General features: G+C 44.9%; 2 protein-coding genes across 2 annotated transcripts; one reads left to right on the plus strand and one right to left on the minus strand.

Annotated features, from left to right (window-relative positions):
* Nucleotides 1-5,864: 5,864 nt before the first annotated feature.
* On the minus strand, nt 5,865-14,273 carry ZP2 (zona pellucida glycoprotein 2). Its single transcript, XM_013294645.3, has 18 exons — nt 14,203-14,273; nt 12,027-12,100; nt 11,775-11,858; nt 11,593-11,687; nt 10,614-10,802; nt 10,228-10,272; nt 9,815-9,979; nt 9,250-9,346; nt 8,986-9,167; nt 8,438-8,567; nt 8,081-8,262; nt 7,914-8,005; nt 7,711-7,835; nt 7,270-7,459; nt 6,877-7,012; nt 6,694-6,790; nt 6,522-6,608; nt 5,865-6,433 (listed from the first exon to the last, which is right to left on the minus strand). Exons 1-18 carry the CDS (start codon nt 14,271-14,273, stop codon nt 6,288-6,290), a joined length of 2,187 nt encoding a protein of 728 aa, XP_013150099.1. The 3' UTR covers nt 5,865-6,287.
* A 4,020-nt stretch (nt 14,274-18,293) lies between these two features.
* On the plus strand, nt 18,294-23,240 carry ANKS4B (ankyrin repeat and sterile alpha motif domain containing 4B). Its single transcript, XM_005228942.3, has 2 exons — nt 18,294-18,522; nt 21,527-23,240. The coding sequence occupies exons 1-2, from the start codon at nt 18,359-18,361 to the stop codon at nt 22,602-22,604; spliced, it is 1,242 nt and encodes a 413-aa protein (XP_005228999.2). The 5' UTR covers nt 18,294-18,358; the 3' UTR covers nt 22,605-23,240.
* Nucleotides 23,241-25,211: the final 1,971 nt, after the last annotated feature.

Here is a 25,211-nt window from a genome sequence, read left to right on the forward strand (position 1 = left end):
TGGGCAGAAGCCCTGTTTAGCAGTGTTTCCTTATTTATATCTTCCCCGACAGCTATTAATTATATTCTCCCCAGAGGGAGATAAAGATCTTTCAAGCCTTTTATTAATTACCCCACATAATATTTTGCTGTAAAACCCCCGACAAGCAGCAACCCACTGCCACCATTTTCAACTTCATAATTTTCTAATTAATTTCTTGCTTTAAGCTCACTAAGAAGGAATTTGGACCATTCTGGATTTTTTTCTTGAAATATGGCTTAGGAACGTAACACACTTTACCATGGTTTTAACAAACTAGGACAATCATGTCTTCATGAATCATTTTCTGTCATTTTAAAGCCAACAAAACTACCCATTTTCCAGAATCAGCAGTTGTCAAGAAGCCCAGCAAGCATTCCAAAATATGTTTACATTAAAAGCAATCAGACTGATTTATTCTCACTCAGACAGTTCCATACCATCTAGGGGACAACAGAAACCCAAGTTAAACAGTAACTGCTTCTAAGTCACCAAGTGGCTTTGCAGTGGGAAGTAATGATTAGATCCTACCTACATTTTGAGAAATAACAGAACAGTTTCTTACCATTTGCAGCATGTCATGTGTGTGTATCATTGTGGCATTTCCTCAGCTGCCAGCAAGCTTTTAGTAAATACACATCTTGAAGCATATTGCTCAGGTTTTTAACCTGATAGTAGGTGGCTCAGTTCCCATGTGCCTATCTTAGGCAATTTTGAAAGGGCTTGACAGCAGCAACCACAGAGCATCCATTCTCTGACAGGCAAACCTCTCTGCTGCACATGGCAGCCAGAATCACTGGGCTTTACTTTCAAACCACTATTATTCTACTAATAGAAGGCACCTACATCCAGATAAACAGATGAAAACACAGGTTCTAAACACTTTCATTTTAAAGGAACATTTGCCTCCACAGTAAATCAAATTAAAGCTGCTTAAAGGATGCTTTTGTACTTCAAGATACTATGAAGGCCAGACCAAATTCTTAATCAAGAATACTCAGTTACTAGAACATACAACCTACTTTAACCTATTAAAATTTAAGTTACTTCCTCACTAGCTTGATTTGTTCCTGCTCTTATAAAGTAACTAAACATCAACACTGCAAATAAACATACATACCTATGATTATTTATATGCACTCTGCAACATGGGGGATCTTTACCTTCATCTCTTTAGATTTCCAGGAGCCATTAATTTTAATGGCACATTAATTCTGCAAACTACTACAAAACCCCATAGCCAGCAATCCCAGAGACAAGACTGCCTCCAGCAGCTTTTCAGGAGGCACTTCCAAGGACAGAGCAATAAAACCCTCACACCTGTCTCCAGTGAAAACACCCAAAAGCTTTAGACCACAGCTCATATATGGTTACACAGCTGAACGACTAATCCTTTCCCCTGAATTTCCTTCAGACCCTCATTTTTTGCTGAAGGGAGCAGGCATTGCCTAATAAATCCAGGATACACGGAAACAAGTACATTTATTCCAGCTCAGAGTCTGGCCCCACACAAACCATATCCTTCTGCATTTTAAATTGATTTTTCATCATGTAGTTCATTCTGTCATTAGCACTTACCAGGAGCTAAAGCTGTCAGCTCTCAGCCACCAGCAGGGAATGATGGAGCAGATCCACTCCTGCTGCCCTGACCTTTGCATGTTTATCAGTCACTGTCTTTTCAAAGCTTCTCACCATATCTTTTTAGTAAGAGCTGCTCTCAGCGCTGTGCCATCACCATATTAGCACGGTTTTGTACAGGGATACACTAAAGAAATAGGACTGGGTCAGCATAAACCAGGTGTTTTTGTTGGCACCAGTAAGGCCACCCCTCAAATGAGGGTGTAGGTTGTTTGGTCATCTGTGGTTTGTGTTGTGGTTTTTTTCTTTAAATTATTAAACACTGCAGTAGAGCTAAGTGGTAAGGGAGACTAGGAAGATGGTGCTAAGGTTCTGTTTTCTCAGCCACTGTCTCGGCTCCCTGCAGAACAACACCAGCCTAGCAGGGAAGCAGCAGGAGCCTTTCCCACCCCAGGAGCGCTATTCCCAATGGATCCCCAGCCTCCCCAGCCCCAAGGATCAGGCTCACTGGCCCTCACTTCAGACATAACAGTACACCAGTGGTCAGCCACTCCTGCAGCCCTAACCCCTACCTCCTAGGGGACCCCAACCGTCCTGTCTCTCCAAGGAGCTTTAGAACCACCAACTTTTGCCACAGTTCCTGCAGCAGCTGCCTGAGCTCAAAGCTGCAGAGACCCCAAGCTGACCCCATATGCAACAGGTTTGATAGCTCTTCTCCTATGCCTCCTCTCACTGCACCCTCATCCACACGCGGCCATCCCACATGGACCAGCAGAGGGACATCAGGCCTGAATGCAGTAAGGGAATCCCTTTATTTGTAAAGTGAGCTTAAAGATTCCACAGTTCAACAGGGGGCTGAGAAAGACCAGAGCTCAGCTCTTACAGGAAGGGAGAAGGAATGCACATGGCTGGGCTCCAAGTTAAATTATTTACAGAGAGAGAGAAATAATTCCTTCCTTTAAATGAGTTACATGAGTCTTCACTCAAACTTCCCCTATGGTATCCACAAATAGAGCACAACACCAGCCTGGGGGAACTATGGAGTTAATCCTCCCAGGAGCTAGTGACAGATCTCCTCTCATATGCCATGCCAGACAGCCTTCCCCTAAGCAGACAGGGTTAGCCAGGGCCAGGAACCAGGCAAGAACAACCTGGATGGCTGTCACTGTGTGTCACCTCCCCAGCTTAATACAAGAGAGAGGTCAGAGCAAGAGTAGAGCTCTTACCTACACTTATTAAAGTGAGGTGTTTTAAACACCCTCACTAAAGCAAATCTCCAGATTCATACAAGCAAGCTATGTATCAATTTATGGGAACGTTAGCTAGCATTTCCAAGTATTCACGGGACAGCCAACAATGTTATTTAGTAAATTCCAACTGCCCAGAGCAGAGGTTCAAACTCTATCCAGCAATAAGAAACAAAGACTTCTCTGCCTGAACATGCACTGATCTCTTCCTACACTTGAGTAAAACGGAGAAGGGGGAACATTAAGAATATCAGCCTTATTTGGCTCAGAAAAGCCAAGAGCCTGTACACTTAAGTACAATGTGCTGTCATATACATAAACTCTCTTCATCAAGCACCACTTTTTGAGCTTTTGCAGAAATACTTCATATTCCATTCAAGTGCTAAGTCAACAGGACTTAAGTACAGTAGGTGGTTTGCTGGATAATAGCCTAAGTAATCACCTCAACCCTAACGCCTACCAGGCTAATAGAAAGTAAGAGCTAGTTGCTCCAACAGTTCTAATGTGAAATTGACAGTTTCATTGTACTACTGTTGGCACTGTAACTGTGATTAACAACAGCATAAAGCCTTCATAATGATTACTCTCAGTACTCCATGCTCTCCTTGCATAAAATCCACATTGGTATTTAGAAAATGTACCCTGAAACCTGTTTTATTAAAAATAGCTTGTTGATAATGCTGTTACATGAAGCAGGGGCTGTGGCAGATGAGCCCCCTGCCCTGTACTATTTATATACAACACACAGGACAACAAGCATCAGCAGAGTCTGTCCACTGACTTGACCTGAAGCCCTACATGCTCAGAGCACATGGAGCTGGAGTGGTGATTATCACCCTCCCTGTTCACACCAAGTTGCCAGACAAAGTTTGACCCAAGAGTGCTACAGTCACAGTGCAGAGCACTCATCTCTTTTCATTCTGCCACATATAGTTGTATTTCCATGCCTCATTCCCTTGACAGTGCATACAGAATACAAAATAAAAAGCATAATTGCATGGCTGACACTGCCTCACTCCAAGTGGACTGTTCTACCTACAGATATTGCTGTCCTGGTCTGTACTGAAAGCTGCAAAGAACAACCACAGTGACATTTTAAGAACACACACTGACCTTTTAAAAAAAAAAGCACTTATTGCCCTGCTGAAGTTCTGAGTGCAACGCCTTTCATGCCAGGTGTCCTGGTTTCAGCTAGGATAGAGGTAATTATCTTCTTATTTGCTGGTATAGTGCTGTGGTTTGGATTTTGTATGAAAATAATGTTGATAGTAACGACTGAATCATCAGTGTGTTAGTAGTGCTTACACAGAGTCAGGAACCTTTGTTTCCCCATGCTCTGCCAGTGAGCAGGTGCCCAAGAAGCTCTGAGGGAGCAGAGCCAGGACCGGGGCATCCCAAAGGGCTATTCCATCCCACAGAACACTATGCTCAGTACATAAACTGGGGGGAGATGGCTGGGGGCCACCATCACTGCTCAGACACTGGCTGGGCATCAGTCAGCAGGTAGTGAGCACCAGCACTGTGCATCATTTAAGGGAGGGGGGGGGGGGAAGTTGCCCTTTGGGTTTTATTCTTCTCTCTCTCCTCTTCATTACAGTTATTTCCATTATTAAACTGTTCTTATCTCAGTCCACAGCTGTTACCTTCCCCCATCCCCCAGTTCTCCTCCCCATCCCACTAGGAGCAGTGGGGAGCAGGTGGCTGCATGGTACTGAGTTGTTGGATAGACAAACCACAACACCAGGTTACATGAAAAGAAGTGTCTTAGGCTCTGTAAAGAGATGCACATACTGCAGATTTTGGCATAACATGGATTTTTTTGAAAATAACTGAATGAAATCAGTCATGAACAAAAGCATCTGATAAGCATTTCAAAAAGGAAAGTGGCTGCAAAGTTCAACAGGAACATAACACAACAATGGGAGATTCAGGAAATTCAATATTATTAGCTCATCACTGAAGATTTTGCTTTAATGATGACTATTAAGAGGACAAGCAGTATTCAGTTTCATACATAGATGAAAGACCAGGAATATGCAATGGTCAATTAATGGAGTAAGCATGCTGCACTGAACTCCCCCTACCCTGACAGGCAGGGGAAAGCCACAAGAAAAGCAGAGGCAACAAACCTGAAGTGGACCCAGTAAACAAAGAAACATTTTTCTGCAGTCCATAATCAGCCTGAAGTATTTATCACTAAAATGACAGAGGCTGGGAGTAGTAGAACCAGAAATAATTTGTTAGTAATTAGCAAACCTATTCATAAGCCTCTTAAGCCCTTGGTTTTAAACCATTGGTTTTCAAAAGCCCCCCATAATCCCCGGCTGACTACTGCTGCAATACAGTATAATCTCATAGAATAAGAAGCATTACAGACTCAAGAAGCCCGAGGTTTAACCTTGACAAAGCGATATTGCTTTTAATGTGGCAGCTGTCTTGGTCTAGAGAAGTCTCAGCAAGAGATCTACTTGTCTTTTATAGCCAGTTGATTCATTTCCACCTTCACTAGCAGTAAACTTAAGACTGGTTGAACCTACACATTGCTCTCCCCACTGCTGCAGCACAGACTCTGTTAGGACATGCCAGAACCAAACTGAAGTGACTGACGCTGCTCTTGAAGGTAAAAGTGATGTGGCATTGAGTACTGCTACACAGATTGCTCTTTATCCATTACAGCCAAGCTACTACATGGAACACACATACTCAAGCACCACACAACATTCACTGAGCAGTTTCCTTTCACCCTATTGAAACCTTTATGTTCACCCACAATTGAATCTAGAGATCTAGAGTTTTTGTGATCTAGGTCATTACCATGAAGTAAATTCACAGCTGGGCTTTGATTCTGTCTAGTAACTGTTATAAGACACTGCTCATTTTCATATAACCCCAGCTAAACTAGTATTAGGTTTATACTATTTGGTTACTGCTGTAAAGGGTCTAGATGATGTCGAGCTACCAACACTAGGCTTAACAACTGCACAGTTAACCTGTGTTAAAGGAGCACTACTTTGTCTTGAACTACTGTTTTTATTCAGTTATATCCTTTTCTACAATCCTAGGAAAAGGCAGGAGAACTCTATGGGATCTTGTATTAAGAAGCCAGTTCTCACAGTATTAAGAGTTAATTATACCCTGTCAGTCATCCTATAACATGATTTAAGAAGCTGAAGAAACTATCCAGGATAGGGGAAACTGTCATTGTCACTTGAGTCTTATCCAAGAGGCTTTGTCTTTTAAGAGCTTCTGTTCTAGTTCTGCTCAGTGCTCTCACTGAAACTACCAATATTGAGAGCAGCATCACTGCTCAGTGAGCCACATGTCATCTTTGTCCAGTCTACTACTTCAAATGTTACCCAGCAACAACTCCACAGCTACACAACTCATCCAGGAGACTTTTACAGTCACGTTTCCACTCCAAGTTTATTTGTAAAAAACAATACACTAACATACCATGTTTACCATGGATGCTCTTCTCTTTAGGCATTTAAGAAAAGCCAAAAATAGTAGCATTGTGGCCGCCACAGAAAGAATACCAACAGCAGTCATTGTAATGACAGTCCATGCCTCCTTGCTCAAGAAAGCAGTCCCTACAAAAGATGCAAAAAAAAAAAGTGTGTGGAGACTGCTTTTCACTAAACCTACACAACATGCATTAGCACCGCACTGCCTCAGTACCTTGGGTTGCAGACCATCCTTCCGGCACGAGCAGAACAGGACCCTGCAAGCTCACCACTGCTGTGTTTACACCTGGCATCCCACTCCCTGCAACAGCAACACAGCAGAGGTTAACCCCAGTGTACAGCAGGTTATCTCGGATCAGTACAACCCAACATCTGCTCTGCCTTACCTCGCTTGCTTCTAGATGGCCTAGGGCATCTTGACACACACAGTGGGGAGTCTGGTTGAAAACGGTCACAGATCAGAACACTGCAGTGGAAGTACACCTAGGACAGAGAATGAGAGGCCCATTCACTTTGAGACAAGAACTGCTCCTACTTACTGCTCTAAGTAGGAGAATAATGTCACCTACTAGGCCAGGGAGGGCTTTGTCACCAGAGACAAAGGCAAAAGTCTTCACTTCCAGCCTTTGACGATAGTTGGCATAGCTGACACCATGCCCCACAGGATGGAACACTGTCCTGTAGCTGTCCAGGTCATATGCACACCTGCCAACAGGTAAGCAGCAAGTCAGGACAACAGGGTAGACAAGATTTGGGGCTTGATTTTCTTAGCAGCAGGCTAAAATTCAAGGTAGGAAGATGGCAGCACCTCTGCAAGTTCCAGCATACCAGGGCAGTACCTGGAGGGCCACCTCAGATGAAGCCCTTGTAGCTGGGGTTCTGCTCCTGAAGTATGGGGGAGAAGCAGCAAATCCTCCCACCCACTACCAAAGGTGGTGTCATTTCTCTGGCAGGGCACTCACCCGTCAACAACAATATTCCACTGAGGAAGCGAACTTGGATTTTGTGAAGCCGTTGCCCAACAGTCATCCAATACCAGATGGAGATTGGGATCATTGCGGTTCAGGACCTGAACTTCCAGGAAGATGGGCTGCTGTAGGTACCTCACAATTGGGTATTGATCATCACGGTATGGTTGCCTGTATGAGTCCTCTGCAATGAGCCAAAGCTTTGTTAGCTAAGTCAGTGTGCAGAGCATCCTGAAGAACATCTGTCAACAGCAGCTGGTCTACCAGCTGCTGTCAGTCCTAGAGCCACAGATTTAAGGCATCTGCCTGAGGTAGCATGAGTGGGAGGGAAGCACATCATTAGAAGCCCGTGCACCAGAACAGTTTGCTCATACATGCTTCCCACCCCCAAGCTCCAGCTGCTTCCCAGTCACCTGAGCCCAGGGTCAGCTTTACCTGGGTAACTTAGAAGAACCAAGGAGAGGGGACCCTGGTTCACTGAAGAAGCCAGAGGAGGAAGGTCATCTGCCCTTATAGTGAGGGAAGCATCACCATTGCTGAAGGAGCACAGAACTGTTAGCCTAGAACAAGGAAGGAGCAGGTAAGTCTTATGTTCATATATAGGATATATGGACTTTGTAAGATGTTTCCAGACACACCTAAGTTCACTGTCCCTTGAGATCCTGCGCAGCGGGAAGTCTGCCCATGATGCCCTCACCTCATTCTCATAAACAATCTTCTCTCCATCAAACTGCAGATGAATAACAGCATTAGTGAGGACATTCCCAGCATGTGAAGCCCTCCCCAAACCTGGCTACACACTTACCCAAAACCTGGTCCCACATCCATTCAGTGGGACATGAAACCAAACCCTGTCATTCAAAGAAGACTTGAAGGCTGGCCGGCACGCAGGATCTCTGAGCCTAAGCATATCCAAATCTAGCAGTGGTGTAGTACTGTCAGCAAGGATTTCAAAATCCATGTACCCATCCTGGGTGCACACAGCAGCTGCAAGAGGTTTACATGAGTTGCCATGCCAGTCAGCAACAGCTCAATCTGCCAAGTGCTGTTGTGTTCTTGCTAGATACATGTCCCTGTGGAGGGCTAGTTCAAGTACAAGTGATGCTGAAGGATTACGCTAGCAGCACACGGGCCGAGTCCGTGGCAGAAGTTGGTCACTTACCTATTGGTGCCTGCTGGTCACAGGGGCACTCTGGGTGCATCACCATTGCCACAGTCTCCCCATGGAAGTGAAAAGACAGTTTCAGAGAGGACATGTAGGACTGAAGTCCTGAGCAGCTCCCCTCACGTCGCTGGAAGACAAGAATTACTCTTCAGTGTAGCTACAAGAGCTCATTTCAACACAGGCACGCATCAGAGCAGTTTCACTTGCCCTGAGGCCATGGTGCTCTTCATACTCAACTCATTTATTAACTTGCACTGCCCCAGGCACAAACACCAACCTGGTCCTAGAGGAGCATTTTCACCACCAGCTGTCCCCCCCGCCCCCCCCCCCCCCCCCCCCCCCCCCGAGACTTCATGAAACCCATTACCTTTGAACGATGCTTACCTATTATAAAGTCGGTTCTCATTGCCCTCAGCAAGCCACAGGGCACATGGCTGGCTTGACAGGTATGTGCCTAGCCACAGTCATAGCTACTGTGCTCTGGCTCTCAGTAAGCAGGAAGGAATTGTGATCACACAAAATCCTGTGACTTGATCAGAACTCACCCTGGACTTCAAGACTCCTCTGTTAATATGTAGCTTGACCCCTCTCCCTGTGTCTAGACTAATCCCATTTTTCTGGAGCTGGTCCATTGGAATGGTATTATCCTCTACACCAACAGCTGTAAGGGTCCCCGGGAAGGCTGGGATGGCAACAGTCATGTGCGTTGCATTACAGATTGCTGGACCTGCAACAATATCCTTGTTAAACATCACACTAGTTCCCTCAGGGCAGAGGCAGGCCAGGTTCTGACCTTCTCCATGTGTTACCTGGTGCACAAATCATTCTTGACTCCACAGCCAGGCCATGTTCAGGGGGGCCATACATGAGCTTGAGTGCTACAGTATAGAGCACCTTATCGTTGTGCTGGCAAAGAAAATACAGAGCTCCATTAGAGTGCTCAGCTCATAGTCCATCGTAAAACCAATGCTGCAGGGCCATATACTGTGTCTGGTTCATCACTGCTACTATTCATACTAGCTTCAACAGCAGCTTCTTCCTATCTCAACACTCTTTCAAAAAGGCTCTGCTCATGAGACTGCCAGTCAGATGGTCACCGGACAGGCTATATCCAGATTCCCACTTCGGCAGATGCCCATCGATGTGCTGCTGTCTGAAGTGCACACTCTGCTTCCCCATTTTATCAGGCTGGGCAGTTCAATGACAGCTATGCCATCAGCCAGCTTTGCAGACACCAGCTAGGCAGAGCACTGCATCAGCTTGACATCAGCTCTGGCCAAGAGTCATCAGTGCTTCCTACAGGCCTACAGGAAGGATATACCCAGCCTCTTAGGGCAGCACTGCCTCCTCAGTGCCAGCTCTTTATTCCCCTACCTTGTAGGAGACAACTCCAGCAGCAGTAAAAGCCACCTGAAGGGTCAGGTTGTGGCCATCAGCTAGAAGATTATAGCCTTGCTGCATGGCTTGCCCAAGGCTCAGCTGATGTGTTCTGGTTCCATCATCAATTGACAGAGTCCAGGTCATTGGAGTTGCTGGAACCTGCAAAGCAGGAGATCCTTGCTTGGGAAGGGAAGGCGCAGCAAGGCATTACACAGTTCTTCACCCTGCAGGACTGCTACCTCACAAGCTCTACATTCAAGGTCCTTATATTGATAGCATAGAATTAGGCTTCCCAACAAGACAAGCACCCCAGAGGGAACTACTCCAGCTTGAAGACATAAGGCTCAGGTTTGGTCCAAAACCCTGGCATTCCCCCACCCTCCCTTTGCAAGGCAGAAGGCACATACCACATGCTCATCACTGAAGCTTGGAATAAGTCTTGGGAAAGTAACCTGGAACACAGCACAAGGGTTAGACCATAGGAACAGACAGCGGTCACAACCCTACAGCTAAGAAAAGTCTCTGCTATGGTTTTCCAGAGCAGACAGCTGGCACCAGCATCCCAGTTCCCCCTGCAAAAGGGCTGGAGCCAGACCATGTACATCATTAATGACTATTTGCAAACTAGCTCTTCAAAGAGCTAGGGTCATGCCAAGAAGAACATGCAGCCAACAGACCTCCCTGAAGCTGGCTGGAGCTTTCCCCAGATCCCAGCCATGCAGTTCCAGGAGACAGCCACCCTGCCTTGCAAGCCTCTAAACAGGATCTATAGCTCTCCTAGTCCCCTACTTACTGCCATCAAGTCTTTTGTACAGTTTGTTGCACCAGCAAAGAAAGGAGTAACGATTGTTGCACCAGCGAAGAAAGGAGTAACGATTTCATCTGCATGAACACTATCACAGTGGGTGCTGTAGGTTATGTTCTTCTCCTCTCCCATAGTGTCATTCACCAGCAGCTTCAATCTTAGCTGGTACTGACCATGCTATGGACAAGAGACATTAGAAAGAGGCAGCAGTACTCAGTACAGCACGAGGACAACTAGAAGTCACTGAAACTAAGCCTTAAAAGTTGTTTTAGAAGTTTGTACCAGACAAACCAAGATAAACTTATTTTGAGAGCCCTATAAAAAAAAATAATGCCAAGTTTTCTAGGAAAGCATGGGGCCACAAGGTTAGGTTGAAAGCAGAAGATACAGAGACAGCTGCAGGAGTCAAGAAAAAGCTCCAAGGGCTAGCAGGTTGCAGTGCCAGAGTAAACTGTTCAAGAAACAAGTTAATAAGTGCCAAAACCAAGACTCTTGCGGTATTTCAAATGCCTAAAAGCAACAGATACCAGTAAAGCCCCTGTTTTTGAGGCTAGTTTGGGTTGGTCTCCCAATTACTGTTCTACCTCAACAGCTATGAGCAACATGTGTTAATTGCTCTGTCAATATAGAGATGTAAACAAAGGGTGCTTTGCAGCTCTTGAGGCTAGTTCCCCTGCGTACAAAACATCCTTTGGAGTAGCTCAATTCCTTTACAGGAGGACACAACATTTCTGGCAGCATCTGAGGGGGTTTAATGCACAGTTGAAAGAAAAAGCATTCTAGTAGTTTTTTTTTCAACTCCTGGCACAAGCTGCTCTTCTAGAAGAGTTTTACATTATCAGAAGTATAATTATTTCTACTCTTTAAGAAAGATAGAGCTAGAAGTCTTATTAAACCCAGTCCCAGCTAGGAAAAAAAAAAATCCATAATCTATCACAGCAACTTCCCAGAACAAAAACCCCTTTACCTCCAGGCTAGTGCAGTTGACAAATGGGACAAAAAGCAACAGCTTCTCATAATAGACAGTGGGGTCACAGGACACAATCTCCTCACCACTCGCATCTGGGGAGGACAGGGAAGGTCAGCCATGCAGGCAAGCAGCTGCTTTCATGCTGCAGCAGGAAGGGCCAGGGCAGCAGTAGTACATACCAACAACATGCACATGCCAGGAGTAGTTGCCAAGCTCTCCAGAAAACTCAACTTCCATCCCATCCTCATGGCAGGTCACACGCTCTGCAGAGGGAAGACCACCATCAGCCTCCTGCAGGCACACCCCCTGCAAGCCCCCCAGCTAGCCAGCCCCCTTCAGAGCTCACTTCCACACCCAGGCAGGAGGAAGCAGCTCCAAGCAAACCCAAAGCTCACATCCACACCACTACCAGCCCAGAGAAGCCTCATTACCCAAGAGATCCTGATCCCCCAGGCCATCAGCACAAGGGGCTAAGGGCAGCAAAAAGCCAAACAGGAGCAGCAACCTGCAAGCAAAAGGACTAAAATGAGAGAGCATCAAGGAAAGGACCCAGCTCCCCATCCCACCCCAAGCCCCACTCACCACATCCTTGAGGTGCTCAAGCACTGCAGCTCCTCAGGCAAGCCCACCACCACAAGCTTGCTTCTTGGTGGCCCAGGGAGGATTATATAGGGCCCGGGGTCAGGCTCCACACAGGTGCAGCCTTTCTGCTGCCCGGGGGACAGAAAGCTTGCACCTGCCCCTCCCTGAGATGCAGCCTCCTCGCTGGGAGGAGGAGAACTCACAGGAGACCTTAAGGTAACAGTAAGCCTTCGGCAGGGGTTGTTATTTCCTTCTGGTTTGAAGGCATCTTTTTCCTTGCTGTGATAATGTACTCCCTTTATTCCCTTGCCAGATGTTGCATGGAAGAATGCACGTCTTTTTGACAGTTATTTTTTTAACGAGGAGATTTGTGTGCCACTTTGATTTTCTGATGATTTAAAATAATTCCACTGGGAGATCTGAATGTAACTGAGAATATTTTGTTCCCTGTATAGGCAAATCTGCAATGCAGATATGGATCTAATTAGGAGGAAAACATGAGTGGCAAGTTAAGGAAGAGAAGTCCTAGATCAGATCTTTAGATTGGAGTATCTCTGGAGGCTTTGGTTGGACTGTCATTGTCAAAAGCTGTGTGGAAGAGGCCTGGAAAGAAAAAAAATCCGAGATTTATATTACCTTTTAGCTACCACAATGCTTTTGATTTCAGACAGACTTGTAAAAAAAACCCCAAAGACTCGTATTTTTAAAAGTAATTGAATTCTTGAGATGGGAGAAAGCAAAAAGATAGATCATAGGAAAAGAGGAAAATTAATAGTATGGATGGTAATTTAGGAATGGGATGTTAAATTTGGCTTCAGGGAATAACAGATTTTGTATTAATGTACCATATATTAATGTAAAATATATCCATTTATATTTCATTTTACAGTTATAGACTGTGCCTAGAGCAGATTTTAGGGTTTCCCAGCCCAAGTGACAGTAGCTTCAGTTCTCTTAAAGACTTCAGAGCTGTGAGACAGAGTTTTCTGTTGTCTGCTGGTGGGTATTGAAGCGCTGGGAACTTGGACGGGACAACAGCATGAGCGGAGGCAGGTACCTGCAAAGCGTGTGGTTGCCATCGGTGCACTGCCTGGCAAAGCAGTAGGATCCATACAGGCAGAGCAGGTGGCTAGTGGAAGTGATTTGAAAATGTACATTCCTTTAACTCTCACCCTTGTGAGAACATGGCAAATGCAGAGATAAAGCCATTAGGCAAGTGGGGATACCAAGGGTGCACGATGCTGCTCACAGCAATAGGCAGGCATTAGCCTGGAGCAGTAACTGCACCCAAGAAACAGTGCCTGATGTTAGCAGCACAAAAAGAAATTACACTTCTGCTTTTGCCATCAATAGTATTAGCATGTGGCCAACCTTCGGCCAACCTTTGGCTAGAAATTAACTTCCCAGAGACTCCTAAATTTGCAAACATGGATCATTTAGTTTTCTTTTTTCCTTTCTTTTCCCCTTTCTTTTCCCCTTTCTTTTCCCCTTTCTTTTCCCCTTTCTTTTCCCCTTTCTTTTCCCCTTTCTTTTCCCCTTTCTTTTTTCCTTTCGTTTTTAATAATGAGATTCATTGTTTTCAAAAGCAATGAGCATACAGAAAACTAACAAAGCAAACTCTGAAGCCAGACACAAGCTGATCATATTATGTATCTATTGTTTAGCTTGGGTTTACCTAACACAGTAGGGGAAAACAAGTGTTTCAGGTATACATCCTTTAAAGAATCACGCAGATGAGTTATTTTCAGGCAAGCAAATCTGATATGAATTTAAATTTACTCGTAACTTCCCTGCCCCCAATTCCTAGTTTCATTGAGTTGTTGGAAAAGCCATAAGTCCCAGGGAGCTTTGGATCACATTCCCAGAGCGTGGCTGACTGGGCTGGTAAAGGCTCCATCCTGCACTATGCTGGAGCGATGCTGCTGGTGTGGGGAGGGTCTGCGGAGGCCGGAGCAGTGGCAGAAGGGCAGCCCCCCCCTCACCTGCTGGAGTCAGCTCAGGGGCTGCCAGCTCCCAGTGCCTCACAACATGCTGGGACTTTGTAGCTGGAAGGTGATGTTGGGCCAGACAACACTGAATGGGTAGGGCAATGCCATTGCCGCGGCCACCACAACTGGGTTTGCCCTGCAGTGTGTGTTAGCAGCTCCTAATATCAGTCTTCGAGTACACAGATTTGTACGATGTAATTCATCAGATTGTGCTAAAAAAATCAGTTGTAGCTTTGCTTAATGTGTCTGAATTTGAGCTTAACCTACAGAGAAAGCGTGACCATTCCCCCTGTTGAACTTGTAACAGTAGCTCTGGCCAGCTAATTCATGCCCTGAGACACAAAACTATCCCCATGGCTTGCTTTTTTTCCTGCTGCAAAAACTTGCAAGGTTTCCTCCTCCGGTTCTCTGCTTTTCTCTCTTACTTGCTTGATTTTCTAGCTTTAGGAGCAAAGGCATTGCTAAACACCCCCGAGCATCAGAGTGTTGCATACCGCCTGCGGGGAGCACAGGAGATGTGCTTTCCTACAGGCTTTGGTTGTCCCTGTCCCTCATGTGCCAGCAGCAGGGCAGTGTTTCCAACACCAGTGAGGCCAGGACAGCGTTTCCGACACCAGTGAGCCCAGCCGGGCTTTCCTCGGGATGTCTGTAGCACTGATGGTGATATCATGGGAAAAAAACCCCACAAAACCAAAAGGCTTTAGCAATGCAAAAAGCCTGAGTGCCACGTCAGGACTTAACTTCTGAGCGCGCCCAGCAAAAAAACTTCTTGCAAATGTCACTGTGATACCACAGATAATGTCACGGCCCCTAGCCCCACAGAAGCCCCACCGCCTGCTTCTATGTGCCCAGTATGGCCAGGCATCAAGGTGTGCAGGTGAGAAGAGAGAGGCCTTTGCTAGAGCTGGCTTTATTGCCTTTCAGTTTTAAGACTTTCCCTGCTGATTAGGGCCTTGATCCCGTACGCAGGCACCAGCGTGGGTGACAACCTCCCTGTGGGAACCGGGCTGCCCAAGAGGGCATCCAGCAACAGCCTCCTCGGGGACAGCCGTTTCCCCTCTCCAAGGAGTGAAGAAATAAGCTTTTATTGTTTAAATGTTGTCGTCATCTCTCAATTGTGTAGCCACAGTTACCCTGTGTGACTAACCTCATTCTTCTCCAAGCCCATTAGTCCCAAGGATCTCATTAGGCAAGCGGAGGCTCACTCGCCTCCCCTCGTATGGCCTTTACCATACCACGTTTGGGGCTTACAACGGTTGCAATGGGGAAATGTTGTGCTGGATAATGCCTCATGCAAAGCAGATGGCACAGCGGCATCGCTGTTCAGACCAGGCTCTGAGTTATCTACAACATACCTGATGATGCTGTAGTCTTTCAATCTAAATAGTTTGTTTAACTGGTAATATTTTATTTAAGACTGTTCTCAAAAAAAAAAAAAAAAGAGCAATAATCATAGACATAGCAAAATCCAATAACAAATCAAAGCTGCTAGTTAAATAATTCATTAGCTTACAACACCACGTACCATCACAACAGCATTTCTCCTGAGCCTGGTAAGACATTTCAATTGAAAGTGGAACAGTTTTGAAGTTCTTTTCAAACTCAGAAAGAAAAGCTTCATTCCAACTACTCAGGGAGTTTAAAAAGTTCACAATTTTGAGCTTTAGTCTCAAAAGAAAAACCTGCATTCAAGCTGAGAAATTTAGCTCATTTGATGTTGAATCATTTATTGCATTTTAAGTTGAGTTTTTTGGAAGGCACAAGGAAGAACAAATGCCAGGAGTTTAGAAACAGATGGAGATTTTGTTTGGTCTTTTCTTTTTTCTTTCTTTTTTGTGATGCCCACTTTTGTGACATAAATAATAATAAAGTGTGCGAAGTCCCAGAGCTTCTCTCCAATTGACCTGGGTTTTGCTTTACCTCTAATTAAAACTTGGAACTATAGTTCCCCACTTAGCATCACGCAGAGTAACTGTCTTTTAAAATCAGTATTTTCAGATGTTAGATGATAAAAATCACGCTGAGATCAACACTTTGTGCGCTGAATTAATTAACAGAAAAGCACTACTACCTCTGTAGTAGAGATTAATAATCTTAAAAATGAAAAGGTCTCTTTTACCACCAACACGCTTTCATGGCTGCAGCTAACAACGTGAAATGTCAACGTGCAAGAAAAATGCTGTCTCCTCTCTTCTACCAGGCGCTGGTGGTATATGCAGTATGTGCCTTGGTCATCATCTTGCACTTTTGAGAGTAAAAATGCTTGCGCTACCCAGTAAAGGAGATAAAATCCAATGGCATCAAGAAACAGCTAATCTTTTACATATATGTATTTATACACACATATATATACATGTACATATATACACACACACACATATGTATACACATGTATTACCTGTCTTTGTACTGCAACAGCTAGTTTTTTCTAGTAGCCGTAAATTTAACTCAGTGCAGAGCCTGGCTAAATAGAAAATGGAATAAATGACTGCATTTTCTATTAGAAAAGCATTAATGGCAGTGCAGGGAACTTGAAAAAGGGCTGAGGGTAAAACTGCCGTCTGATGCCGGGGGGAGGTTACCCTGGGTGAAGCACAGCCTTTCCTCACTGCCCTGCGATCCGCGATGGCACCAGGGATGGCTGTGCCAATGGACAAGGCAAAGGAAAACCAGGACTTTGGTTTGCGCCTACCTGGGCTGGCTTACACAGCGACGCCAGCCTGCCACGGGACCTGACCAGCTCGCCTTGTCCTCATGGAAGAAAAATGTTGGTACAAGTTTGTTCCTGTAAAGCTCTTCAATTCCTGCCTGAGAACATAATTAAGAGAACAAGCCCACTTGGAGGGGTCCCCGGTGTGTCACAGCGGTGGCATTACGGGAGGTAAATGAGGTGCCACTCCGTCCCGCAGCTGCCCCAGCTCCAGGCGATGGGTCGGTTTGCGATTGCTACTGCTTCTGTAATAGGGGCATCATCAGCAACAAAACCTGCCTGCTAATTGCTGAAGGTAGATTCTTTAAGATACAGGTTAATTCAGTTAGCCACAGAAAACAGCTTGATAAAAACTAACATTTATCTGGCAGCTGCTGTGAATGTGACTGGAATAGCAGATAGCCAGCAGCAGGCAGTCTCTCACTGACTTCTCGGCTACTGTTTCAAAACTGATCTTTTACATGGCTCTCTTGATCCGAAAAATTAGAAATACTAATTCTATAAGCTTCCACTGGTAGAGGTAGCCCTTAACACCACTGAAACCAGGGGAAATAATTGCTAAAGCAAGAAGTGGTTATGTAAGATGGGGACCGGACCCATCAGCTCCCCAGCCAGGACCGCAGTGCCCAGGCTGGGGCAGAGGGTACCAGCCCATCATGTTTCCATTTCTTGAATCCCCTGTGCTATCCTGAGGAAAACTTGTACATTTTTGGCACCTAAGATAGAGATTACAATACCCGTTAGAGAAAAGTATATTTGCCACGTGTTTGAAGATGCTCTGGTGGAACACAAGCTGCAGTGAACAGGGTCACACGCTGGGCTGTGGTTTTGCCTGCTGTGACTGGCAGACCTGCTGGCGGTTTGATCCAAATACCACCCTGGTCCTGACAGGTTTCCATCCCCACACCGATGTGTGTAACTGAAATGGCTTCATGGACGTGCCCGATTTGGCAGGGGAGAGGCTTGTTTGCAAATGCAGCAACCCTAAACGATGGGTTACAAAGGACTTCCCCAGCAAAGGTGACTGCTTGCACATTTCATCTTAGCGAAACTCGGCGATACTTTATTATTTAGGGTGAAACCTCGTTGTACTGACATTCACGGCCTTTTGAAGATGTTTTTGAGGGTTTTGAAGTGGGCTTTTTTTGAAGTTCAAGGTCTTTTTGAAGTTCTCCCAGAAGTCAGGGAAAGACACAGGCAGGATGAATGGATCCCCTCTACGTTTAAGTAGTCAGAGATGCGAGAAATGGTGAACAGCAGAGCTACCCTCCAGAAAGTGAAAGCCTTCCCCACCATCCGTGCCTGATTACCCACACAGAGCTCCAGGTCGGCTGTCTGCTAGGATGAACTTTGCCTCCTCCTTTCCATCCTCACGGGGACATCTCAACTTGTAATCATTAACGAACTATCCCCGTGATGGAAGGGTGACTGCGCAGTCTGGGTATCGTTCACAGCTGCTTTGGGCAGCCCGAAGTTGCCAAAAATGTCGAGCAGGTATCACAAAGCAGCAGCTGACAGCAATTTGGACCTCTTGAAAGAAGCCACTAAGAAAGACCTCAACACTTCAGATGAAGACGGGGTAACTCCCACCCTTCTGGCAGCGTACCATGGCTACCTGGAAGCTCTGGAAGTCATATGCCGGAGAGGGTAAGTGAATCAGCTTCCACTGCTTAAAGCTTGCAGCTCAAAACTGTAATTAGTGCTTCACGTTTCTAATGGCCCAATGACCTCAGACCCCAAAGGCTGAAAATCCCGGTCATTTCTTTTGATGCGTTGCCAAGAACTGTTTCTCTCCATCGGCAATGGTTTAGGCGCCGACCCCACAGGCAGGTCGGTACCTGTGGCCGGTGACGCCGCGCTGGCATCAGTGGGACCGTCTCATAGATGGAGCCTGCGGAGGGCAGGTGGCAGGAGCAGGGCCCTTTGCCCCTCTGTAATGGAGGAGCTGGCCAACCTCCTAGATTGGTGAAAACCTATCTTCGAAACAGGCTCCACAGGGAAATGTGACTTTAGCAAAAAATCTCTCCCGTTTGCTTGCAAAGTGCAGTCAGTAGGCACCCATGAAGATTTAATGCTTTCCAGAGGCAAGCCACAACTGATAGATCTGAGACAGGAACAATTAAATTGTTATTTCTCTGCTTTTTATAGTATTAGCAACAACCAGCACGCTAAAAATGATAATACTGTTTCAGAAGCTGTGGTAGGATCCTTGTAAACTTAGGTGGGGGAGACAAAAGGAAAGGAAAGGAAAGTTTTCTACAAGTTTATTTTCTAATAGTAGTATCTCTGGTATCATTTAAGTGTACTACGTGCTTAAAATGTACTATTGAAATGGTAATAGCCTCCTCACCCTCTGTACTCTCTTGCTTGGAGCCTACCTTTTAAGCTGTGATACTCTAAGAAGATCTAATAAAATAAAATCTGCTCTTGTGAACGGATACAGTTCATAAAATGTTCTTTCCGGGCTGAGATGAAGTTGATCTGTATTTTCAATCATAACAGTTTAAAGAAGATTGGATGGAAAAGTTGAGTAAGTATTTGGATGTATCTGAGTTTTCTTTTATGAAAAATAGAATTGAAAATATGGAATAAAAATGGGTTTTTCAAGGATTTGCTTTATAGCTCATTGAGCTCAGGTGTGGCTGTAATAACACAATAAAGCAGACCTTTGGACCGCACGCTTATTGCTGTTCCCTCAGCAGAAACGATAATAGACCAACGGTTTTTCAACTCATATAATTAAGGCAGCTCCAAGAAAATATCTAGAGTCAATAAAGGTTTGTCCCTGAACATCTAGAAGACAGAACAACAGCTAAGGAACAAATAACAAAATATTTTTTCCAAGATTAGAGTAAAAACTATGTCTTCTGCCATATAAGCTGATAGAAGTCACGGTGGATGACACAAAGATCAGAATTTTTATGTATTTGTTATTTAATGTATTTCTAACACTTTTTCTTGGTAGAGGACAGCTTTGGGACAGTATTGCCCTCAAAATCTTCAAACATACGCATTCACCTCTATTTTAATCCAAGATTCCTTGATACAATCAGCAAGCTGTGGCTGTCAGAGGAATGGCCCCACCGGTTTCCTTGGGAGAAGCTGAATTTTGGAAGATGTTCAGTCTGTTCTGCAGTCAATGTTTTCTTGTGAGAAAAGATTTTAATTCTTTTTAACAAATTCATTCTTTCCTTGAAGAGATTTCCTGACAAAGGCACTGAGACACAGGACGGTTTTCTTTAGAGTGGCTGCAGATTTTAGGACTGTGGAGCCTGCAATACATTTGGCCCTTGGGACATCCAGCAATGCTAACAATAAACTCCTTTCACCTTGAAAAAGTTTATCTTCACAGGCATCGAGAGATGTTTTCTCTGCTTGCTTTGCAGGTATGCAAATAAAGGCAAGACCAAGTAGCTCTGCTCTCTTTTGTGTGAGCTTCTTTCTTGGGAAAGCAGGGAAAAGAGGGATATAAGAACCCAAAGTAGATGTCAAACCTTACCCAAAGTCCCATTGAGCCAGAAGCAGACACTCTAGTCTGTCAATTGTTTGAGACTCAAAGGCTGGCAGGCTCCATGGGGACAAGAGACCGCAAACAGCTATGAAGGGACCCAGGGGAGAATGGATGACCCCACACTCCCAAGGCTCAGGATAATGCAGCCTGTTAGCTAATGTGGGAATTCAGGGATCTGGCACGCTTGGCCGCAGTCAGGCAGCTCCCCAGGGCAGAGCCACAAAAGCAGAAATATGTACACATGGCTTCCATATGTCTAAGTGGAGAAACTTTGATCCCCAGCTGCAACCTCCCTGCAGAAGTGCCTGTGCTCCCGCAGCCTGGCGCGCTCAGACCTGCTGCTCTTCCCCCATGTGAGCAGCTCTGTGTTTCAGCTCTGCAAGGGCTCCTGACCTCTCTCCTGCCTATGGCACTTCAGGCTAAAGGATGTTTTCAGGTTTGGCCCTTTAGTGCTTTTCTTCAGAGATACTCAAAGCCAGAGAACCAAGCCTGAAGGAGATTTTGTGATGGGATGTACCATTTTGTTCATAGCACAGCTGCTGTGGACCCAATCTCTGAGACATTGAAATGCTTGAACTCCCAAGAGTAGAATTCTCCTTGTAAATTTTCCCCCTGGCTCTGAAGTTATTAAAGGTTTTGGGATGCTGTGGCTGCCTTGGGTGTGGGTCACAAGATGACTCCAGCTCTGTTCCGAACATTGCTAAAGTTGATCCTGCCAAATAAGTATCAAAAGATTCAAGCTGATTCTCACCTGCAGGCAGCAGTTCAGCGTGAAGGCAGTGCAAGAGTTAAAAACAAAGCAATGTTTTCCACTGGGTTTAAATTAAACTGACAAGATGTGGTACTTTATTTTCAAACGAGCCTCTGCTTTTCAAACCCCATGAGCAAAAGCAGCTTTAGGAGAACAAAAGCGTTGAATTAAAACAAGAGTATCTATCTGAGCTTAATCTAATAGCAATGGAGAAAAATGTGTAATCAGGGCTTTACTAATCATTTACCTATCACCTACCAAAAAGGTTACTGCGTGGCTCATTAAATACGTATCACTGTGGCCAGTGAAGGATCCTCCTCATATTGCCCCTATATTGCAGCGCTATGCTTGGGTACATCCAGCTCACTGTATGCTACTTCCCTTCTCAGAGGTGATCCGGACAAATGTGACATCTGGGGGAACACACCTCTCCACCACGCTGCTTGCAACGGTCACGTCCATTGTGTTTCTTTTCTGATCAACTTTGGTGCCAACATCTTCGCTCTGGACAATGACCTCCGCACCCCCCTGGAGGTGGCTGCCAGCAGGGACCGCAATGAATGTGTCCGAATCCTGGACAAAGCCGCCACCGAGCAGAATATCCTGAATCCAAAGAGGGTCTCCAAACTCAAAGCACAGGCCCAGAGGAACGTGGAGAAACAAATCAAGGAATGTGAGAAGCGTCAAGAGAAACACCAGCATGAAATGAACCGGAATTACATAAAAGAAAAGGTTGGCACAGTAAATTCTTCCAGAGGGACGCACTCCAGGGTGAAGTTGCCCAGCCTCTTTGCTTCAAATACAACAAGTTCTTTCTCCAAAAATCTGAAAGATACCTTCAAACTGAAGGCAAAAAAGACAGCTGACAGCACAAGAAGCCGGGAAACACAAAGCAGTGACCAGCAGGGTGGTACAGGTAGGACAACTGTGATGCATTTGTTTGATGAGAAAGAGGAGGAGGAATTACTGAATGACCTCGAAGAGAAAGACTTTTCAGATAATGACAGTCAGCTTTCCATTTTCAAGCGGCCAGGTCTTGGCAAGATTGTATTTGGAAGGAATTTGGCTGCAGATTTAAATCCTGGAACTGTGTCTTCTGAGAAAGAAGATGTAAGCTTTAAAATGTCCATTGGGCTCTTTCAGTATGAAAATGCTGAGAATGGCAAGGAAGACAATGCTCAAAATGGTGCTGATACCCCTTGGCAGGAGGAGGAAGAAGTTATTTGGGATGACGAGGACGCGGAGAACACACCCCTTGAGGTATTTCTGGCATCACAGATGCTGGATGAGTTTCTTCCAGTCTTCATGAGGGAAAAAATTGATTTAGATGCCCTGATGCTATGTTCTGATGAAGATCTACAGAGCATTCAGATGGAACTTGGGCCAAGAAAGAAAGTCCTGAATGCTGTGAATAAAAGAAAACAGGCACTCCAGAATCCTGGAAAAACCGTAGATACTTGCTTATAAATTAACATACCCATTGCTGTAACCTGCACACAGAATCATTATGGTTTTACTTTCCAAAGAAGACGCGATTCTTTTCAGACGTCTGTTGAAGTGAAAGGCAAAGAGATTACCCATTGCTTTAGAAAGTACAGCAAGGACGAAGACTTTTCTCTCTGGATAGATAGCTGAGGCGAACAGGATGTTAATTGGAATATAATCTGCCAAAAAAAAAAGAATGTGAAGGTAAACCCCCAAAGGCTACAGATTTACAGCTTTTGCTCCCTGAACTCTTTATGGGGATTGGATTTCTTTTGGTCCGAATAACTTAAAATATTAGTGAAGGCCAGCCACATGATATTCCTTAACAAAGCCCTTCCTTTCTTCTCCAAAACCACAATGCAAAGAATATTCTCAAAGCTTGACAGCTTCGGGTTTTCTCCATTGGCTTCTGTTAGATCGTTACAAACTGCTCTTCCTGGTGCTGCTGCTATGTTAGAAATAGCATCTGAATCTTGATTTTGGCTGTGGTTTATTGACTCTAATAGCCTCCGAATTAACCTGAATAAGACTAGTTGACAGCAAGTTTTGTTTTCTTGTCAGTAGACTGTTTTTCTACTGTATTGATACTAATTTTAAAATACATGAACTATCTTGCCAAGAAATGTTCAGTGTGAGTTGTACATTCTTTTCTCTTGTTTTGTTACACTGGGCCCAGTTGCTAGCACCCATCACATCCTAAATGGCATCAAGACTGCAATACTTCCACCTACAAGAAGCTGAGGCTTTATTTTCAACATCTTTCATCTGTTGTGGTATATCCTCAGCTTGGTTCCTATAGGGTGCATTTTCCATTCAAAATCCAAGAAACCAGGATTCTGACCACACAGCACTTTCTGCTGGTTGTTGTCAGCCTTAGCTTGAGAACTGCACGTAACTGGGTACACACACACTCGGTGCATGGAAAGAGAAAGAAAATGAGACTGTGCTTCCATGGAAGCTCCTGCTCTTTGCAGGCTGGAGGCATTCACAGAATGCCTTCATCTCTCTCAGCCCTGTTCCCTTGGGAAGCCAGGACTATCTGATAAGAATTAATCATTCCCGTTGAGTTTTGTGAATCTAGTAAGGTGCTTGTAGCAGCCATGCTCTGGCTAAGACTACAAACTTTATTATTAGCGGGGCATTTACCTGTAAATCTCTTTTCTAGCTCTCCCATTAGTCAGCTATGATTTTTTCCGTAGGAGTACTCTACATTCATGAACGCTAATCCTAGTTAATGACCTATTTTTTTCATGCTTCCTTCTATCCACATCTTTTTGTTACTTCGATTTGTACATTCCTTTTCTTGGGTGGATTTTATACTGCATTCTTTCCTCCTTGGATTCCAGTACTTCCATAGGTTGATATTTTCTTCTATTAAGCAGCCGCATCAAAGTCTGTTCTGTGCAAACATAAATGATTGCTGTACTTAGCTCAGTAATTAAACCAGACAGCATCCCCCACACACACAGGCTGTATGTTACTAACTCACTGGGTTGTTTTCATTTTGGCTAAGAAATTCCAAAATGTTTAACAAAGCAAGGAAGAACTGATGAATTTACACATTTGAATGCATACGAGAGTAGATTTTGAAGGGGCAAATCCTGTAACTCTTAGTCACGCAATTGATGCAAAAATCCAGGGCAGATTGCTTCTCTAGGTCTATAATCCTTCCCTGGATGGGAGGAAATAGGATTTTCTATTTCCCATCCTGGAGATGTGGATGTTTCCTATTCCTCCTAGCAGCCCCAGAAGTGGCAAGCCCAGCCTCATCGCGCTCTGCATCTTCCCCTTGCCGCAGCTGCAGAGCCTGAATTCTACCAGCCCTAACAAAACGGGCTGACACCAGGTCTGTGCTACTCTGACGATTTCTCCCTAGTGCAGTTGTGAGCATAATGCACCTTATCAGGCCAGATTTTAAATAACCGGGTTAAACCCATTTATCCAAAAATTATTTCAAAAATTGCTAAGCATGCAAGTGCCCGTCACGGATGGGAGGTAAGAAAGAAGGCACCTGGTGAAATTACACTTTAGGGGGAATTGGGCCCCAAGTATCTCTACATCTCACCAAAAATGTGCCTCTTTGCACAATCAGCTGTAAATCTGCAACCTCTGACACCATGGATAATAGCAGAGACTATCTGCACATAAATCGATTGACTCCGCTGTCGCAAGCATCCACTGCATTTAGGTACATCCTTAGGTATTCGCAGCACCTCTATGGAGCTAGCAGGTACAGCACAAGATCTGTAGGAGTCCCTTGGCCTTCTGGAACTGCAGTCAGAGACTGAAGAAACCTGAAAGCAGCCCACAGGATGTTTTTAGACAACTGAATCTACCCCAATATATATATCTTCTCAAAATTAAAAAAAAATAAGTGCAATAGTGCTAGCCCTTTTCTTGCAGGGTGGTCCTGGAAATTGGCTTCTGGTATAAAGCAGCCATATGGAACCGAAGGGGGTGTGGAGGATAATAAAACCCCCACATTTCAGTTTTTCCCATCCACTCATGCTTTGTTGTTTTCCAAATTTTTTCCACCAATCCTTTTCTTTCTTCTATAGTTTGGAAGCATTTAAATTAATGAATCCTAGA

The sequence above is a fragment of the Falco peregrinus genome, chromosome 5 (assembly GCF_023634155.1).
Source record: "Falco peregrinus isolate bFalPer1 chromosome 5, bFalPer1.pri, whole genome shotgun sequence".
NCBI lineage: Eukaryota > Metazoa > Chordata > Aves > Falconiformes > Falconidae > Falco > Falco peregrinus.

Bases quoted from the DNA above. Each gene is read 5' to 3' on its own strand.
- ZP2 (XM_013294645.3), bottom strand. From the start codon at position 14,273: ATGGCATTGCCCTACCCATTCAGTGTTGTCTGGCCCAACATCACCTTC. The intron at 11,859-12,026 runs GTAATGAGGCTT...TTCCCTCTGCAG, and splicing joins GGGGGATCAGGATCTCTTGG to AGCGTGTGACCTGCCATGAG. The intron at 8,568-8,985 runs GTGAGTTCTGAT...CTTGTCTTCCAG, and splicing joins GAGGAGTCTTGAAGTCCAGG to CGACGTGAGGGGAGCTGCTC.
- ANKS4B (XM_005228942.3), top strand. From the start codon at position 18,359: ATGTCGAGCAGGTATCACAAAGCAGCAGCTGACAGCAATTTGGACCTC. The intron at 18,523-21,526 runs GTAAGTGAATCA...TTCCCTTCTCAG, and splicing joins GAAGTCATATGCCGGAGAGG to AGGTGATCCGGACAAATGTG.